We start from the raw sequence: 20,749 nt of genomic DNA, 5'->3' as shown, positions 1-20,749 counted from the left end.
GTCATGGACACCTTTACATATGGACAAATATTTTACAGTTACACAAGGGCATTTATATCCTTCTATGTTTAGTTTTCCCAGCCAGCTGAATTAAAATGAGCTCACTTCAGGGTGCTTTTCTCATTTTCTTGGTTGGTTTGGTGGAATGGAAAGCACATTAGTTCTGAATGAGTGTGCTGACTCAAGTTGCAAAGGGAGACATAGTCTATTCATTCAGCCCCTGGCTTCAGGGCCCACAGCTCTGCAATGGGGATGCCAATGCCTTAGCTAAGAGCACAGAGAGACTAACTGAATCCATCATGTGTTAACCAGGAGACGATGCACAGAGAGCCACACCTAGTTCCCTGTTCAGAGCTGGTCTAAGGGGGGCGATTCATGAAGAGCAATTGAAAGCCAGTTGGAGAAGGAGTCTATAGCCTTCCTGTCCCAACTCTCTCTGATGCACACCTGGGTAGCTAGCTGCCCCTTCCTTTCTTCCTGGCTTCTATGAATTCATGACAGAATGTACTGATGGGTAAGTCTTCTTCCTTTTATCATCAGCTGATGTCTCCTGTTTTATTTTGTCATAAACACTGTGTCCAAAAGCAAGTTGGGGAAGAAAAGGATTTGTTTGGCTTACATGTCCTGATCACGGTCAACCACTGAAGTAAGTCAGGGCAAGAACTCAAGAAGTAGCAAGGGCAGGAACTATGGAGGAATGCTGTTTACTGGCCTCCTCTCCAAGGCTTGCTCAGCTACTTTTCTCATACCTTCCAATTCACCTGCCCAGAGGTGGCACTGTCCATAGTAAGCTAGGTTCTCCCACATCAATCAACAATTAAGAAAATGCCACAAAGACACATCTACAGGCCAAGCTAATGGAGGCACTGCCTCAATTGAAGTTCTCACTTCCCAAGTGACTCTAGATTGTGTCAAGTTGACAAACGCTAATGACCACACCTCCCAGGGTTCCCTGTGGAGAAATAAGCATGAACACCTTGTATATAACCAGTACAACACCATTGAGATCCAGCGATGATATGTGACAGCCGTCACACGTACTAATTTAGTAATGAAATAGCTATAGAACTACATATCTTGCTAGTAACAGGTGTTTATGTGTCTAAGCATCACCTACTGTGCTAGCCATTTCACACCTATCATCTCATTTAATCTGCAAAACAACACTCCACTGTGATCATTATCCTGAGTTTGCAATGGCAACTAAGACTCTATGGTTGAAGATGTTCCCAGCTGGGAAATCCATGAGGAGTGCTGTGAACCCAGATTTGTGTGGGGAACAAAGTAAACTGGGAAAGAGAATGCACAAGATCCGAATGTGTCAACATGACTAAATGTGTGAGTGGGGAGATTTTAAAAGTCCAATACATCCTGTCTACACTGCAGATATGGACACATACAGTAGTTGCACAAACTCACGTGCTTATGTGCAGCAATTAGAAGGGCCATGTGGGAAAGGCCTACATTGGAGAGAATTTTTTTCTTCAAAAAAAGACATCTACATTCAAATATGGCTAAATTTCTTTTTGATCCTAAGAGGTGGGTATTAAAAATCTATTATGTTATAATTTTATTTTTATGTATCCTGAAAATAATTTTTAGCTAAATATAATCAACCTAAGAAGGTTTCTAAAGGAATTACAAAGTAAAGATCATTCACTGGTTTCCCAGACTAGAAAAAGTCTCACATAGCTTTGAAAAAAAATACAAAATGAAACAAAGACCTAGCACAAGAACATTAAAAGGCATTTTTCATAAGTAGCAAAATGGTTCTCCTGTATAACAGAACTATTTCAGAGTCTGATTCGTAGACCAAGATACACATGTCACCTGGATGACATCCGGGGCCTATCCAGAACCATGGATGCTTCCACATGTGCACAGGTGCACAAACATGCTGGGTGTTGTTTAAATGTGTGGTGTGTAAAACTGCTATAAGACAGAAATGCCTGGAGTCAAACTTCCCATTGTGGTAACAAGGAACAACAGCTACTTCCCGCTCCACTATCTTCTACAGTCAGAACTACACAGTGAAAACTGAATACGGATTGTAATTCACTTTTCATTTTAGACAAAACCTGAAAAGTTTATTTTTTAGTTCTCCTAGAAAGCACACATAAAGGACTCAACTGCAAGTCTGTTTAGTCTTTCATTGCTTCTACATACCAGGCACAGTGAGGGTGCTGGTGCTCTGTCCCTCTCAGAAGCAGCCATGGGAACACAGAAGGGCAGCTTCGAGGAGTCTGCCCTGAGCTGAATCTGGGACTGCACGCACAGATAGGCTTTGTGTAACTCTGAAAAGGCCTGGTCCCTGCTCAGCCATGGTAAGGGAAAGAGAGGGAAAGGGCATAGCAGGAACAGCACAGGAGCAAAACACAGGCCCAGAAACACAACGTATTTTAAGGGAATTTGAGGAAGTTCCAGAAGGTAGAAGTGGAGTTACAGAGCCACCTTAGAGGGCAGAGTATTCATCCTCACTTATTACTCATGCATTTAAAAATTTGAACAATTCACTCAAGATGCAATATATTCCCAGCATACAGTAAATCATCATAATAATAATAATAACAATAATAATACAATATGAGCAAAAACATATTGCATGTGTAGATGACTGTTGCAGACAACCTAGGTCCAAACTTCCTTCACAAGCTACAATTGTCGCCACTGGACACTCTCTCCCCAAAACTTCACTAAGGGGACAGTTAGGCTTGGATACAGAGCTAGGTGTCTGCAGGCGGGGGGGGGGGGGGGGGGGGGGGGACACGGGACACGACAAGTACCTGGCTGAATTTCAAAGCAAGCAGAATGTTTTTAAAAGGCAAACACTGGGCCTATTTTCCCACAGTGATACTAACTGTTCTTAAACTGTTTTCCTTAGTTTGTGTTAGCTTTTCATAATTTGGCTAGCATCTACAGACAGCTGCACTTTTGCCAGTCTTGTGGGTTTGGCTTTAATGATTTTCAGGGTGATCTGCCTGATAAGCATAATCACTTGGTCCAACCAAATCTTGGTCCCCACCCTGCAAGTAGAAAAAAGGTTTTCAAAAAAAAAAAACTTTAAAATTCTAATTTCATTTTCAAGCACAATATAATCCACCTCAGATAGAAATCTAACCTTAATATAATCTGTAGGAAGCCAAGAAGGTGTTGAGGGGTTGCGTCAGCTGGATGGGTCTATTTTAGTATTTTAGGTAGAAGGCCGTCACCACTTCACAGAGTTGCCACTGAGCTCTGCTTTGAATGGAGTGCTTTCAGGAAGTCTACCCCCAATGCAATGCGAAGCAGGACGGTGAGCAGAGAGACACAGGAGCAGCTCTAAGACAGAGCTGTGGCCTCCACTGCAAATGTCACTTCTAATATTTTTACTGTCCACTCAGTAAAATTTTGCACAGCCAGAAATACTCAGGAAACTAAGGTTGTTAAGACCTGTAATGGTCAGTGTTAATTATCAACTTGAAAAAATTCAGAAGTCCCTGGGAAATGGGTCTCTGAGCTTGCCAGGGAGGGCTTTTCTTAATTGGGTTAGTGGGAGGGGGCAGGACCATCTCAAGGGGTGGGCCCTGAAGTGAATGAGAGGGGCTGAAGGAGTGAAGCACCTTGTATACACACTTGCTGCTCTTGTCTTGTGACTGCAGATCTAAAGTAAGCAGCTGTTTCAAGCTCCTGCAGCCAAGACTTCCCTACCTCCATGTAATGTGGAACTGTATGCTAAAGTAGACCTCCCCGCCCTTAGATGACCTCTGGTGAAAATTTCACTGTCAAAACAAAACAAATGTAAAGTTCTACCTCACGCCAACCACATACACATTTGGGGAGATAAACCTCACGAATAGTAGCTTGTGAAAAGATGTCCAGTTGACAATAATAGCCCAGTCAGAATTAAAAACAAAATATATTTTTTAGTAGATCAGACAGTATAGATTCCTTGAAATTTAGGATTCTTGGCACTTAAAGTCCTAAACATGAGGCTTCCTCCTGCAGCAGCCTGAAGAGGAAGGGACAAGAGCAGTCCTACCTTCATGGTTCACTGGTAAAGGATGAAACTGTTTATCCAACACAACCAAAGAACATGTGGCGTCAAACCCAAGTCCTCGGATTCGGTGCACATCAATCCCTTGAACAACTTTCTGTTTTAAAAGCAAGCAAACAAAACATGAATTACAACATGGGCTCTTAAAACCTTGAAGAAAAGTTACTACTAGAAGGAAATGAAAGCAAAAATATTAAAATTACCTAAAACATGTCAAAAAAAAGTTTATTATCACTATTTAATTTAAAATAATTCTCCATCATGTAAAGCTGGGTGTCCAAAACACAGAGTGGGATTTCTACCAGCAGAACCCCATGGCTGTCATCATAAATGAAATGTGCTTACAGGGAAATTACTCCTGAAAGAAGCCAAACTTCCCAGGTTCCCATCATGGAAAGCTTTATAGCTGGGACTAGAGAAGTGGCTCCAAGATTAAGAACACTTGCTGCTCACTGGATTGAGTTCCCAGCACCCACATGCTGGCTCATTATCAACAGTCCCAAGAGAGCTGACTCACTCTTCTGACCTCTGCAAACACCAGGGATGTACCTGGTGCATTCAGGAAAAACATCCATATATATCAAATAAAATTTTAGGAATTCTCGTTTTGAAAATGTTAAACTTGGGTTGAAGATGAAGCTCAGTGGTAGAGTGCCTACATCCAATGCACCAAGGCCTGAATTCAGTTCCCAATACAGAAAAACCAAAAGGGAAGTTTTATGATGAAGCAAACTGAAACCTTTGATGCATGACATCATAAAGATGTCGGAATTTTACAACAATCTTTGACTTTCTAAAAAAGTTTCATATCACAAAATACTAAAATAACCTATAAATTAATAAGAGAAAGACAAGCAATCTAATTGAAAATAATATAAAGCAAAGGTCAAAGTGTATGAAGTTTTCCAATTGTACTATAATTAAACAATGCAAATAAAATAGCAATTTTTGCTTCTTACATTTGTGAAAATATTAAAGGTTAGTTGTCTATAGCACTGGCTCCACCCCTCTTAAAGCTTCTATGAGCAGGAAATGGTTACTCAAATTCATTTAGTCACACAAAAGAAGGAGGCAGAGGAACAAAAGGAGCAGAAGAACACAGGGCAGCAGAAGAGGGATGAGCTGGGAAGAGGAAGGGATCCACAGAGGCGGGGTGGAGTGACATGATCAAAACATATCACACAGGTGGGTGAAAATGTCACAATAAAACCCATTATTGTCTATAATTAACATATGCCAAATAATTTTTTAAAGAGATTTAGAAGTAATCCTTCTTGAATATTATTATAGCAAAGTAATTACTGGGCACAAATTTGTAAAGAAATTTGACAGTACCTATTAAAATGTACTTATAACTACTGGCCCAGCAATATCACTTTGGGGAATATATCTTAGAAAATTATGACCTTAAGTAAACAAAGTCATATATAATATGGCTACTTGCTAACAATATATTAAAAAACCCAATAAATGACTTTTTAAGTAAATTACACTGTATTTATATAACAGAATACAGAAACTAAAAAGAGACACAAAGGAGAAATTTCTAGGCATAGTGTTATGACACGGTTAGCAAATCTTCCTAGGAAAATAAAATATAATACTGGATAAAATCATCAATCATGACCATTTGAAGGCCATGGAAATTGATCAAAGCTACATAATAAATTGAGAAGCATATTTTTTGAAAAACAAAATTTATGCTTAAAAGATAGAAAATTAAATTTTAACTCCAGGTCTATGCAGTTCCTCTGGAGAAATTTATGAAACATTTAAGGAGGAACCCTTACAAATGTCCGATATTTAAGACAGAGGAAAGCATATCTACCAAATCCTACAGGGTCAGCATTGCAGTAATGTCAGTTAGAACTACATTAAAAGAAGCACTACAGAAGAGTATTTGTTACAAGTACAAAAACAGCAAAATACTAGCAAACCAAATCTTACACCACATAAAACTGACATCCATGTGGAATTACCCAGAATTTGCAAGGATGGTTTAATAATCATTAATTAATGTAAGACACGTGTTAACAGAATACAGCACAAACATGAAATTATAACCTCAAAACCCTCCTGTAAAACAAAACAACAACAAATGAATGAAAAACTAAAAGAATGAAATTTATACAAACAAGAGCAAAGCATCAAAAAACCTCAGGGCTAACATCATAGCTGATAGTAAGATTCATGATTGCCACAAACAGATGTAAAGTAAGAACATTTCCATTAGCACTTCTATCCAACTTGTGCTAGCATTCAGGGCTAGTGAAGTAAGGGAAGAATAAATGAAAGGAATACAAATTAGAAAAAAACTAAAAGTATTTCTTTGCCAATGATATGATTTCACAAGCTGAGAATGCTAATATATATATATAAACACTTTCTAAAAAATTACTACAGGGGGTCTGGGGAGATGTGTTAAGAGCAATTTCCACTCTTGTAGAGGACCTGAGTTCAGTTCCAAACATCTACCTTGGTGTGACTTAAGAACTTCTAGGGACTCCAGCTCCAAGAAGATTTGATGCCTCTGGTTTCCAACGGCACATGCACTCATATGAACAACAACACACACACACACACACACACACACACACACACACACACACACACACGACTGTAGTTGGAGATCTTCTCTCCAGGTGCCACCAAGGCCCCGCGGTCCCACAACCTATGTATAAAATAATCACTCAGACACTTATATTACTTACAAAATATATGGCCGTGGCAGGCTTCTTGTTATCTAGTTCTTCTATCTTAAATTAAGCCATTTCTATTAATCTATACTTGCCACTTGGTTCATGGCTTACCTGTACCTTACATCTTCCTTGTCTTGGTAGTGGCTGGCCGCATCTCTTTGCCCTAGCCTCCCACCTCCCAGAATTCTCTTCTCTCTTGTCCCGCCTATACTTCCTGCCTGGCCACTGGCCAAACAGCATTTTATTTATACAGAGCTATATCCACAGCACACGAGACACACACACACACACACACACACACACACACACACACACACACAAATTTAAAAATAAAATCTTTAAAAAGCTACTAGAACTAATAAGTAAATCTAATAAGACAACAAGATTGAAGGTTAACAAATAAAAACCAATGGTATTTCTTCTATACAGTAGCAACTAACATATCAAAAATAAAATTAAGAAAATAATCCCATTAATAACAACATAAAAATATTCAAGATCAAGATTGAAGGTCTGATTTATATCAGATTCCCCCAAGACTCAGAACATCTCAGAATGAGGAGCAGAAAGATGTAAGATGGGCTGAATGTAAGATGAGTGCTGTGGAATGTCCTTGGATACGACATGGCTCTGGCACTCATGAGGTCACAGCCCTTTGGTTTCCTGTACAAGATAGAGCCTATGAATATGCTCATGAGACCCCACCTATCCCTGCGGTGCTAGCAATTTGCTGCTGCTGGAAGAGGAGGAGTCATTTTTCTAGGGGAGGTGCTGGTAAGTTGCTCATCTTAGCTCTGGGAAGTGGCCCCATACCCATTCCCATGCACCCAGGACCAACTGAACTCAGTAGATTATGAAGAAGTGGAGGAGGAGGAGGAGGAGGAGGAGGAGGAGGAGGAGGAGGAGGAGGAGGAGAAGGAGGAGGAGGAAAGAAGGAAGGAATAATAAAGATGGAAGGAGGAAATATTTGGGGGATTTAGATGGAGTGGAACAGGTGTATTTGGGTTGGATTTGATCAAGATACATTGTGTGGTGGGTATGAAAGAAAATGGGCCCTAAAGGGAGTAGCACTTTTAGGAGGTATGGCCTCATTGGAGGAAGTGTGTCATTGTGGGGGAGGGATTTGAGGTCTCTTTAGCTCAACCTTCCCTAGGTGTGACAGTCAGTCAAATTCCTGTTGCCTGCAAGAGGTAGCAATCTCAGCTCCAACACATCTGCCTGCACACTGCCATGCTCCCCATCATGATGATAATGGACTGAACCTCTGAAACTGTAAGTGAGCCACCCCAATTAAATGTTTTCTTTATAAGAGTTGGCGTGGTCATGGTATCTCTTCACAGCAATAGAAACCCTAACTAAGACACACTGTAGACATATAGGAAGTTGTCAAATAATACAAAATATTCTTTAATACAAAAAGTAGTTCAATCTATAACCCTGAAACAATAGAACAATGCTACAAAGGGTACATATAAAGAAGTAAGCCATGCTCAGAAATTCAACATTGTTAAGATGAAAATCTCTTCAAATTAATTTATAGATCCTATGTCAAATATTTAAAAAATATGGGGAAAATAGAACTTCCAAGAAGTGCAGGCACAAATGCAAAATATGACTACTCTGGAAAAAGCTGATTGTGATTTTCATCTGTATTCCCCCTAATGGTTAATGATGTTAGCCATCTTTACAAAAATTTGTTCCTTAATTAGGGACAGAATAATGAAGAAGAAAAAAAAAACCACGACATCAATGTGAGTTACTTGTTAAAGAGATTGCCAGATAGTTAACATAATTGTAGAGGCCCTGAGGGCATTTCAAAAACCTCAGAGCCAACACTCCTATAACAAGCTCAAAGACACCAATTGCCAAATCTACTTCAGGGATCATGCCCAGGGCACTCTCTTTAGGCCGGGTCCTCACAGCTACCTCAGGATCCCATTCCCTCCTTTCATCAACAAAGGGCTCCATGGCAATTGTAGCAGTGGTTCAAACAGTCCCAGGTTAGTGGCCTTTGGTGGTGATTATATTGTACCAAGGTTTTTCCTTTGGGCTACCAACCAGCTCCCAAATCATGACATGGAGACTTATTAATTTTGAATGCTCAGCCTTAGCTTAGCTCTTATTTTAAGCCTTGTCTCTTTATCCATAATTTGCCTTTCTTTTTACCTTTCTTTCCTCCATCCCTTCCTCCCTCCTCCTCTTCCTCCTCCTCCTCCTCCTCCTCTTCTTCTTTCTCTCTCTCTCTCTCTCTCTCTCTCTCTCTCTCTCTCTCTCTCTCTCTCTCTCTCTCTCTCCTTCTTCTTTCCTTCTTTCCTGCCTCTCAGGTCTGCCTGGCAGCTGCCTGGCTTCTGGCCCCGGGTGTATCCCTCTCTTTCTGCCTTGTTCTCTCCTCCTCCTTCTCTCTGCCTAGACTTTTCCTCCTACATATTCTCTCTGCCCATCAGTCCCGTCTAACCCTCTTCTTCCTAGCGATTGGCTGCTCAGCTTTTGTATTAGACCAATCAGGTGTCTTAGATGAGCAAGGTGAAACTGCAACACATCTTTACATAACTCAACAAATACAGCATAAACAAATGTAATAAACCTTTACACAGTTAAAGTAATATTCTGCAGCATAAATAAATGTAACACATTGTTGCCCAGTAAAAATAATTTGTGGTGCCAGTTCTACTGGCACACAAGATGCACTGATATTTCAAAGGACAACCTGGGAACTGGGCAGAAGTTTGTCCCAGTTTCAATATCATCTCAAAAAAAAAAAAAAAAAATGCCTAATGGAGCTCTGTATAAGGCTTCAGCAAAGTTGTAGAAAGGTAGAACCAGGGATGGCCTATGACCAGCTAATTTATTAAGAACAAGACTTCCTGAGACTTAGGGGCCCATTCCTATGGTGATATATTGTGTACCCTAATAAACTTACCTGGGGATCAGAGGACAGAGCCAGCCACTAAATTAGACATAGGGGTCAGGCATGGTGGCACACACCTTTAATCCCAGCACTTGAGATCTCATGCCTTTGCTACCAAGTATTTGGGAAGCACACACACCCAGCACCAGGAAGGAAGGAAGATGGCAGGGCACAAAGAGGTCGATAAGGTGTGAGTAAACAGGAAGTCTCTCTCTTGAGACTGAGGATTTCAGAAAGGTAAGAACTTGTGGCTGGCTTGCTTCTCTGATCTTTCAGCTTTCACCCCAATATCTAGCTCTGGGTTTTGTTTATCAATAAGACCTGTTAAGATTCATGTTACACACTCCTGATCACATTAGGTTTGAGCTTGCAGATTTAACATCTATACTGCATGGCTTGGGACTTGCTTGCTTTGATCCAGTTACTCTTCTGTTTCTCCTTTGTGGAATTAGAATGTTTACTTCGTGTCTGCCACACCATTGTATCTTGGAAGCAATAGAATCTGGATTTTGTTTTTCTTCTAATTTCTTTCATTAATGCCCTCAGCTGAGTTTGCCTTGAGGCAAAGATGAGACCTTGGATGTAGATTTTTAAAATTTATTTCCTGTTTGTTTGTGAATGTGGTGTATGTGTGTGTGAAGCATGTGTATGTGCAGATGCATCTGTACAAGTGTAAGCGTGTGGAAGATCTTCTCCTATTACTGTCCACCTTATTTGTTTACAGTGTCTCTCCCTGAACCTGGGGTTTTGCCATTTTGGCTAGGTTGGCCCAATACCCAACACTCGGGTAACAAGCACACACCGCCCTACCCACCTTTTGTGTGTATTTCTGGAGATCTAAATTCAGATGTCCACGCTTGTACAGTGAGAACTTTATCTACTAATCCATCTCCCCAGCCTCCCTGGACTTGGAGTTTTAAATTTATCATAAAATGCAGAACTTTGCCCTGCTGGGACTATTAGACTTGCAATCTAGGATCCCATTTCTTAGTATTTAATATGCACCACAAAAGAGCAACATATAATTATTACAGATTTCCAACAAAAGCAGTATTCTATTTTTGAAGTAATGTGAGCAACATACTCCCAAATGTTACAATATATAAAGCATCGACTATGCCACGTGCATTATTTAGTTCCTTGAATTTAATCCTTACAAAGTGCACTAAAAGAAAAACTTAATATATTATACATTTGTGGTTACATGGGGCATCCATCAATGACAAACCAGTCCTAAAATCTCCTTGTTGTGTGGCTCTGTTGGCCTCTGTGCCCAGAGTGCACATCAATGGGCTCACTCATGTCCCAGAGCCTGCAGTTAGTCAAAAGAAGAAGTTTGAGAAAATATGAGTGACTCAATGAAAGCCCACAGCAGGCAGCATGGGACATGGTATCCAACAGCCAACCACATCTTGATCTCAACTCTACCACTTTTGCACTGATCTCAGTCTTTCTGAGTCTTGGTTTCCTGGAAATAATGGAACCACATAGAGAAGACTGCAGGCTTTGGGGGCTTTCCGTACTACAGAATCAGAGAACCTCCATAGAAAAGCAGAAAGCCTACCCAACACTGCATTAATTATATCTCCTTAAGGTGTTTTATGCTCCAAGTAGAGCATGTTCTCCAATATGAACACAAATACAAATGATAGCCAAAGAAGAAGCAACAGCAAACTGCAGCCTCAAATCTTTGTGAGGACTTAATGAGTATAACGTTCTACCAAGACCAAAGATAATGGTTTCTCAATTTATTTTATGAATCCCCCAAGGCCTACAGTGCTCTGAGTTCAAATCACAGCTTTTCTGTGGTAAAATCTCCATGTCTCCACTTCTATAAAGGGCCGTTCACAGGAATTGATAAAATAGTGGTGTTGTACATTAAGTCTAACTTAGCTACCCTTACAAGGATATACCTTACAAGCATACCTTTCCCCACCAAGGGACACCCTATTCCCCGCCTTCCCCTCCTAGCCTATCCCAGAGAGCTGCTTTCAGAGTCACATTACCACAAGGCCTCTGGGACTCAGCCATGAACTCTTATTTATAGTCTTGTTAGTGGGGGACGAAAGAGTAGTAACCTCACTCCAGAAATCTGGCAGAAAGAGATTTCCCTTGCTAGAGACAAATCACATCATTCTTCTAAAGAATTTCCAGGGACCAAGTTTGCTGAAGCTTTATTGGGGAAACTGATCCCTGTCTAACTACTGTCAACTTGCAGCTCTGGAGCAGCAAACAAGAATTTGGGGGAAGGGACTGTGCATCCTTTGTTCATACTATGGGAATGGCTTCAATCCTGCATGTGGTTTAAATCAGCAAGCTCTGCCATATTGGGTGTAGCTATGGCACTCCCAAGAAGCCCCCAGCACACACACTGAGAAATGGGAGTATGCAGGTCAAGTTTTATATTCAGCTCTGTTGAGAGCAAGGGTCAAAGCCTTGGGGTATCATGGACAGAATCCAGCTCATAGTGGAGGTCCGGGGGGCTGGTACTGCACTCTCTCAAATATGGATCTGAATGTCTTTGTCAGTTGCACAGGAATGCATAAAGTTATGTAATCCCAGATACCCTGGGGTCCCATCATCCCATTACCTGCAAAACCCAGACACTCACTCAGTTGGTCCTTAGGAAGCACAATCAAGGCCTTCTAAGTCAGGCTGTGTTCATACAGATATTTGGTAAACAACAGAGAGCAAAATATTTTTCTCTAATCCTTGCTCTTTAGGAGATGACATTTTAGTATAGGTCAGTGTTTCTCAACTTTCTTAATGCTGTGACCCTTTAATACAGTTCCTCAGGTTGTGATGACCTTCACCCATAAAATTATTTTTGTTGCTACTTCATAACTGTAATTTTGCTATTGTTATGATTCATAATGTAAATATCTGTGTTTTCCAATGATCTTAGGTGACCCTTATAAAAGGGTCATTCAATCCCCAAAAGGGGTTGTGAGCTAAAGGTTGGGAACCACTGGCATAGGTAAATAAATAGCCAAGGAGTCAAATAAAAGGTATAATTAGTCAAGCTGATTGGTCCAAAGGATCCTAAGTGCCAGAGGAAGGGAAGGTAGTTTTCAAAATGGGGAGTCTGGAGGATGGACTTTCAAGAATAAGCAACTGACCTGGTTTAAACCCCAGCCGGGATACAGCCAATGAAAGGAATACAACTTATATGGCCATGCTACATACAAGGCCCAAGACAGAATTCTCTAACACCTCCTGCAGTGAACAGTTAAAAAAAAAAAAAAATCTAGTCCTGGATTTGACATAGTGCAGGGGTGTTATGGTATGCCTTGATGATAAGCAAATGAAGGAAAGCCAGACACTTCCATTCATGTCAGTGGTCCAAAAGTTCTTCCATTAGCTGAAGTTCTGAAAGCCCCTCTGTCTCTTCCACTTCCACCAAATCCCATGAGACCTTCTTCTCCCAGCCTCTCACCTCATCTCCATTTGTTCCTTAGCAAAATTCTGATCCTGACATAGTCAAAGGCAAGAAGATGCTCTGGGCAGAGTGGTTCTGTTTGAACACAGGACAGGGATGGGGGCTAGAACTGAGAGCCAGGAGCACATCAAGAATGACCAAGAGAGAATCATGGTGCTACTGAGGGTGGAAACAAGAGAGTTTCAATTGGTTTAAACACAGAAACCATCACTCTAGCGGAAAGAGACTAGATCAGAGAAGGAGCACAGAAGCTAAGACACATATTTAGCTCTGAAAATAATGTGGGCAGTAGGTGCTGGGAGCAGAGAACACATAGACTTCTCCTATATGAGCCTGGGGCATCACTACTTGGGAACCCTGGAAATGGAAACAACAGCCCTGCCCCTATTTACCTTGTAAGCATAATTGAATTCATACAGAAGTGATTTGCAAACTCTAGCGATTCTCTGTATATAAGAAGTTAAAATTACTGCTCAACCCCATATGCCCTTCTCTTCTTTGTCCATACGGAGAGCACCAACCTAGAACAAAATCACACTTCATTTGCTTCATACGTTTGTGAGGTTTTATTCCCATGCAGGTAAGATATTTCATCTTTTGGAGTAGGGAATCTGTGATGTTTCTCTATGTATATTGCAGTGCTCAACAAAGAGTATATATAGCATACAGTTGGTGCTCCATAAATATTTTCAGACTACATAAAATAACAGTATCTGGAGCTAAGGAAATGGCTCTGTTGGTAATGTGCTTGCCTTACAAGCACGAGAACCGGAGTTTGATCCCTAGTACCCATGTCAAGACGTTGGCTAGTTGCTTTCAATCCTAGTGCTGAGGGGTGAAGACAAGAGGATCATTAGGTCTCAATGGCCAGACAGCATAGCTTACTGGATGAGCTCAGGCCCCGGGAGATACTCTTGTTTCCAAAAACAAGGTACATGGGTCCTTAGGAATGACCTTCCAGGATGTCTTCCAACTTTTACACACATCCATGCACACCTGTATACACACACATATGCACACTGCACACAAATGTGTACCCATACGAACATATGCACATCATACACACAAATGTACATACACAGATATACATATAAATTTCAAAAAAGAACAACATTCAACAAATGGCCATTAACCACATGATTCTTACAGCTTATCATCTTGTTCTCAGTGGAAATTCAATAATCTAAAAACTTGTGATATCCTTATCGCCTTGGAATGATATAGATTTGTGGATCCAAAAAGTTTAAGATCAGGGACTGTGTGTGTCTCCTAGGACTTCCATGTTTGCAGAGAAGGTTTTAGGTGTGCTGGATACTGGCCCAAGAAAGGCAAATCAATTTTAAGGACCCACAGTTTCCCCATGAGCAACAGCCAGGTGAAGGCACCACCATGCAGTGCTTACACTAGCCAACAAGGTGAGATCCAGGCCCCCCACACAGCAGCAACCTAAAACACCCCTGATTCCAAGCAGAAGTCACAGGGAGGGGCTGAGGCTGGAGAAAGGGAGGGGTGAGGCCCTCACGGCCTTCCTCTGAGTCATCTTAAGACCCCTTACTGCTTCTGAACTACTTCAAAGCCCTCTTTTTGCATCTTCAAAGAAGAAAACCTGTTCACAAATACTGTTATAAGGAGAAAATGAAGTGATGGGCACGCAGTATTGAGCACAGCATCTAGAACATGATTAAGAACCAAGGGATGCAAGCTGCCGTCACCATCATCACCACCTTGTCATTATTACTGTTACTTTTATTGTTATTAATTCATCTAAGGGAAAAAATTAATCTCTGAGGACATGACAGAAAAAAAAAAAAAAAAAAAAAAACAGAGAAAATGAAGTTCACAACTGCTCTCAAGATCTCTGCTTCCTGGAGTCAGTGAGAAAGCATAAACAGGCCAGAGTAGAAGGGATGTCAGCCCTTGACCTAGATCAGTGGTCCAGCCCTTGACCTAGATCAGTGGTCCTCAACCTGTGGTCCAGGACACTTTGGGTGGTCAAATATCAGATATCCTGCACAGAGAATATTTACATTATAATTTATTTATAACAGTAGCAAACTTACAGTTATGAAGTAGCAACTAAATAATTTCATGGTTGGAGGTCACCACAACATGAGGAACTGTATTAAACGGTCACAGAATTAGGAAGGTGGAGAACCACTAGACCAATGCTTTTCAAAGTCTTCCACAGGAGCCCCAACCAGAGGAGAGGGGTGAATACTCCCAAGAGGCACTGTCCTTTGCACTTGAGCTCCTAGATTTTGTCTCAGAAATCCACTCTCGCAGCTCTGCTCTTTTTGCTCTCACTGCCGCAAGCGACAATGATGGCTTAACCCTGGCACTGCTGGGACCTTTGGCATGTGTGAATTCATTCCATCATCACAACTGTCTTCTCAAGCCGGGGACCCTTATTAATCCTCTTTTACAGAGACGAAAACTGAGCAAGAAAGGGTAGCTAGTCCGAGATCACAAGCTAAACAATGCTCAAACGGGGGCTCCCACTCAGGCCGTTCGACTGCAGAATGAATACTTTCATGTCTCAAAAATGCCTTCTCTTTGAATGAGGTTCCCAGCAGACAACTCACACTCCCGGCACACCTCCACATCTCCATACGCCATGTGAGAGACCTGGCCTACAGCCCATGGGCTCTCTGCAGATCTACTGCAATGAGAGGCACGGCTGAGCACTAATGCCCTGCACTTCTGTGGCTAGCAGGGCCGACACAAACAATGAGCTGGCCACCACTGGGAGATGATTACAAGTCTGCCATTAAACCAAGCTGTGCTGGAGCAGACCGGCTTTAAGGGAGCTCTTCATTGGGGAACTATATTTTTTTTCTTGACAATTCCCTTAATGGCAAAAATGTTGGAAGAACAAAAGAGACCCAAGGGCAAAGAGCAGAAGATTTTCATGGAGGCAGGGGCTGGGAGCATGGAGAAAAGAGGAAAATTAAACAGGCAGAAGAGATGATGACCCCTCTTTGATTTCTGCAGAGTGCTTGGGTGGCCCAACCCACCCCTCTGCAATTTTCTCCGGTGGCACTAACAGCTGCCCAGAGCTCATCAAAGTTTAACCAGACCGATCAATACAGAAAAAAAAAATGGGGGACTGTCCAGCTGAAAATTACCAAGCACCTCATGAATATTTAAGGACCTCAGCTAGAAAGAAGGAGAAAAGGAGAAGGAACATAACTCAGGATTTCATTTTTTCCTCTAGGGGGTGGGGAGATAAAAGAATGCCTGTTGTTAATGATCATCAGGATATAAAGTCATTTGAACAGCACAGACTTCAAATTCAAATCAGTCATAGCCAACATCACTTCCTTCTTGAAACCAGCAAGTGCAGTCTTATCACAGGCCACTTGAGACAAGCGTGTGTGGGGCTCATATGATGATGTCTGGCTTTCTTAGAGCATGCCATGATTTCCTGCCCCTATGGCTTGCCCTTGTTCTTTCTCCTGCCCAGCATGCAGCGCCCCTTACGTGTCCAATTGGGAGGATACAAAGCTCACTGTGAACAGGGGTCAGATATTTAGGTCCCTGCCCTACAGCTGGGGGAAGCTGACTACTAACTGCTAACCTGAGTTCGGGTAAACTGGTTAGCACTCTCTTTGCCCACTCTTCCCAAAGAGAAATGAAATCAGGGTAGCACTAGCTGCAAGGCAGTTACAAAGGTTCACCCAGGCACACTGGGTGCTGAGATGATTCTCACTTCCTCCTTTCGGCCTCTCAGGCTTCAGCATCCTCTACTCTGTCTTCCCCACCCCACCCCCCATGCCCTCAGAGTCAGCTCTCGCTATATGTACTGGCTGCAGCAGTCCTCCAGCACATTTCAACTGTCTGTCACTCCCAGGACCTGGAATGTCTGCTTCTGAAAGGCAAAGCCTGCGACTTCCAGCTCTGTGCCTCAACTTACCCTAACACACTGTGAACACCCAGTGTGCACATACAAACTGCCTGGTAAGAGCAGCATGCACAAGGACAGGGTGCCATAGTTTGTCACTTACCTTTGTGACAAGGCAACATGCCGCCCAAATGTCCTCTGAGGACTGCTCATGGTGGTTGAACTGGGGCTCCCACTTCTTAACTGGCTGTTCTGCGAAAGCCAGAAGGATACCTCTCTGGTCCACTAGAGCTGCACGGACACTGCCTGTCCCAACATCGATGCCGACATAGCAGTGACCTGGCTCCTGGTCTCCACCAGACATCATGGTCTCCCTTCACCTGTGGTGAACAAGAGCAAACACGATGTGAAGACCAATAGGCCTGCACAGAGAGCCAAGAAATATCTTCAAATTGGACAAGAGAGGGAATCCAACAACCTAAATGGGTACTGTCTATTATTTATTTACATAATCAAAGATTTTATTGGCACTGAGCAAGGTGGTCAAAGAACAGGTACATCTGACACACGCCCATCCCATTCCTGGACAGGAGTCAGAAATTAAGCACCTAGTTACACAACGGCTCAAGCAAAGTTGGGACAATGAGGGGGGTCATAGGAAACAGAGATGGAGCCAGAAAAGATGGATGTTTACTCTGGGAGTTTGAATCCACAAGACGGCAGCATTGGATCTGAAGCAAGCATCATTTCCTAGTCAGTCATGCAGCCAAACAACCTCACGGGTATCCTGTGACAAGCAGAGCACACAGCAATAGGCTCTCCACTCTTCTCTATGACCGGAGGGAAGTACTTGGGAGTCTTTGTTCTGCTGCTGGAGCACAGAAGACTCTAAAAGACAAGCAGCTTCTTGTTTCACACTAGGTGCACACACTCCTAAACGGCAAGCGGCCATCATGATGGTGAGGCCACAGGACACTGACAAGAAATCCAGTATCTAGAAACAAAAGGCTTCACTGGGGCAGCTAGGCCTGAACTCCCCACCTGTGCAACCCCAAGCCTCCGGCTGCCTCCTTTGTTCTGCAGAGGTTTGACATAATGGTTTTGAGAAGAAGCAGATATACCACAGCCAACATGACCTGACTGGGAATTGGGAGGAGGCCCCAGGAGAGACAGGATCAAGAGCATGTTAGATGATCTGTTTTCCTGACAGGCCCCTGGTGAGTTACGAGGAAACCTGAGACCTGCAGGAATCTCTTGGCCTATGGGGCTGCTCACAGGATGAGCACATGGCACAGACGTCTCCCAGGACTCTCTCACTCTCCAGTCTCCAGAGGTGCAGCCTCCAGACACTAACTTCACTGGCACAGCACAGCTGCCCCTCTGGCCAGCCAGGCAGTAGGAGTTCCTGTGGTCCAATTTTAACCTGAGCAGCACTGTACACCTCAATTTTAGGGAAAAAAAAAATGGTTCCTTGGCCACATCGCTCTTGGGGATTCTAAAACTAGTCAGCCAGCAGATGTTCATTTACTGCTTCCTGGATATTTATTCCAATAAAAAACAAAAGAGAGGGGAAAAAAACAACTTCATTTAAACTGATAGCTTCTGACTGAATCACAATGATTTCCCATCTGTGCTTGCTCCCTTTGGCTCTGTGGCAGGTGAAGAAGAAAATGGAGAAGCAAGAGGAATGATAATGAAGCTCACTGCCTCCCCCTGAGCCTGAGAGGGTTCCCAGTCTCAGCAGGTGGGTCCTCCTGTCTCCCTGGCTTTCCTCCCTTGACAGTTCATATGAACATGAGTACCAGCCTCCAATTTCATTCCTTCATGCACTCAGCAGTGATACCTTCTCTTTAAGCCATTAGTCAATAAAAACAAAAATGTAAATGAAGCAGATAATTACTGAGCTGCACATCCCATCCTCTCTGCTTTCTTCTAGTGGTTTATGGAGCGTAAAGAAAATCCTGAATGAATGTGTATTGTTTGACATGAGTATGACCATGTCAACGACCAGCAATGCCTCAGACCCACAGGAATGCCAAAGCCTTCCCCTGCTCCATAGGAATATGTCAACTGCAGTTTCCTCCTCCTGCATGTATACAGCCTGAGATTGTTCACCCATAGAGATTCGTCTACCATGATCACCTAATCCTGCCTCCTCCTCCATCAGCTATATAATACAGCCCCGCCTCCCACTACAACTGTATACAATAACCCCACCTCCTCCTACAACTGTATACAATAACTCCCACCTCCAGGGCCCAGACGCTGCTGGTGCATCTCCATCGGAGTATGCACAGCCCACCCAGTCCTGGCTTTTCTTTACTTGAATCTGTGTGTCCAGTCTTTCATTTCCTAGTATCCACAATCAGGTTTCCAGGATCAAGCCATGATGGACAGTGTAGTGATTACTCTGCCAGGTTCTTTCTCAAGGCAGCAGAATACCATCACCACAGAGTTAGACAGCCTGGGGTCTTGACCAAGCGAGGCCCTCTGTGAGCTTTTTAACCCCAATGAGGCCTGCCCTGCCCTGCCTGCTCCAACTGGGGTCCTAAATATCCTCACAGTCCTGGAAGTATACTTACATTCTACACTGCTGGGGGTTCTTCCCATCACTTGCTCTTTCCTCCCCAATTCCATCCTCTACCTCTGGTGGTGGTGGTGGTGGGGCTTCTTGCTGTCCTTGCACACATACAAAGGCCGCCAATGCAGTGCAGTGTCTACACTTTCATTTCAAACTTTGTCATTCTGGACCACATTGTGTGTGTGTGGGGGGGGGTGCTTCTATGTCTATCTGTTTTATTAGACTGAACCAGAAAAAAAGGTAAGTTACTGATTCTGCATCCCCACTTCCTTACAGTGTCTGGATTATAATTGGTTTTCAATAATAGTTTACTGAATGCACTTCTGAATCAGTGAATCAATAAAATAAAATGAAAAGAGCCATACTTCCAGTGTTTGAATTTCTTAGTGTGTGCTTATACAGTCATGTGTCACTTAACAGGGTTGCTTTCTGAGAAATACAATAGATGGTGTCAACATTGTGTGTGCATCCTAAGGGTGCTTACAGCAACCTAGAAGGGAGAGCCTGGGGCACTCCCAGAGTATAGTATGCCCATTGCCTTGCCTATGCTCTTTCAGTTACAATTCTTATACACACATCACTGCGTCTTGTAGTGTGCTGGATGCTTCTAAGCTCTGTATCAACCAGTTAAGAAGTTTCTTAAAATGTTTACAGGCAACATTCTGAGAGAACATTCTTTTTCATATTTAGCTTCCCTGAAATCAGACTGATTCCTATAGGCAGAGGTATCCTGGAATCCCTTTCTTCTTTCATGGGATACAGGAAGTAATCAGGGTTCTTGCACCAGGCTCTCCACTGAGGACAAAGTGACTGACAACATGAGGGGATGCCTTGCCTCATACTGCCCTCGCAAGCTGTTCTGCCCACCTGCCACCAGCTGCAGGCACCCTGTTTTACATGGATTCCTTCTTGCTTCCACCATCCCCATTATGTTCCTTCCCATGTCCCTTAGCTACCCTTCTGGTCCTATAGTAAAATACTCTAAGGGAGAAAGAGTTTATTCTGGCTTACAACTCAAGGGTCCAAGCCATCATCATGATGGGGGAATCAAGGCTGCAGTACCCTGAAACAAATGGTCACACGGAACCCACAACTGGAAAGGAGGCAGTTAATGAATGCACTCTACTGTTCCACATCCCATCTCCATTCACATGGCCCAGGATCCTAGCCAGGGAGTTGTGCCATTTGTGCTGGGAAGTCTTCTCACCTCAACTAAAGCAATCAAGATGATCCCCACAGGAATACCCA

The 20,749-nt window shown here is 42.7% G+C and overlaps 1 protein-coding gene across 3 annotated transcripts in view; it reads right to left on the bottom strand.

The window, feature by feature from the left end:
- Fggy (FGGY carbohydrate kinase domain containing) overlaps positions 1–20,749 on the bottom strand; it is a 405,205-nt gene that overhangs the window by 352,845 nt on the left and 31,611 nt on the right. For all 3 annotated transcript variants that reach the window (XM_036180113.1, XM_036180114.1, XM_036180115.1), the window contains exons 2-3: positions 17,084–17,300; positions 4,019–4,130 (exon numbers count right to left, since the gene is read on the bottom strand). In XM_036180113.1, the coding sequence (XP_036036006.1) occupies positions 4,019–4,130; positions 17,084–17,287 (316 nt within the window). In that variant the 5' untranslated portion in view covers positions 17,288–17,300. The remainder of the gene's footprint in view (positions 1–4,018; positions 4,131–17,083; positions 17,301–20,749) is intronic.

The sequence above is a fragment of the Onychomys torridus genome, chromosome 2 (assembly GCF_903995425.1).
Source record: "Onychomys torridus chromosome 2, mOncTor1.1, whole genome shotgun sequence".
Taxonomy (NCBI): Eukaryota; Metazoa; Chordata; class Mammalia; order Rodentia; family Cricetidae; genus Onychomys; species Onychomys torridus.
The sequence above is the reverse complement of the archived record's forward strand: the minus strand, read 5'-3'. Positions and strand labels throughout refer to the sequence as shown.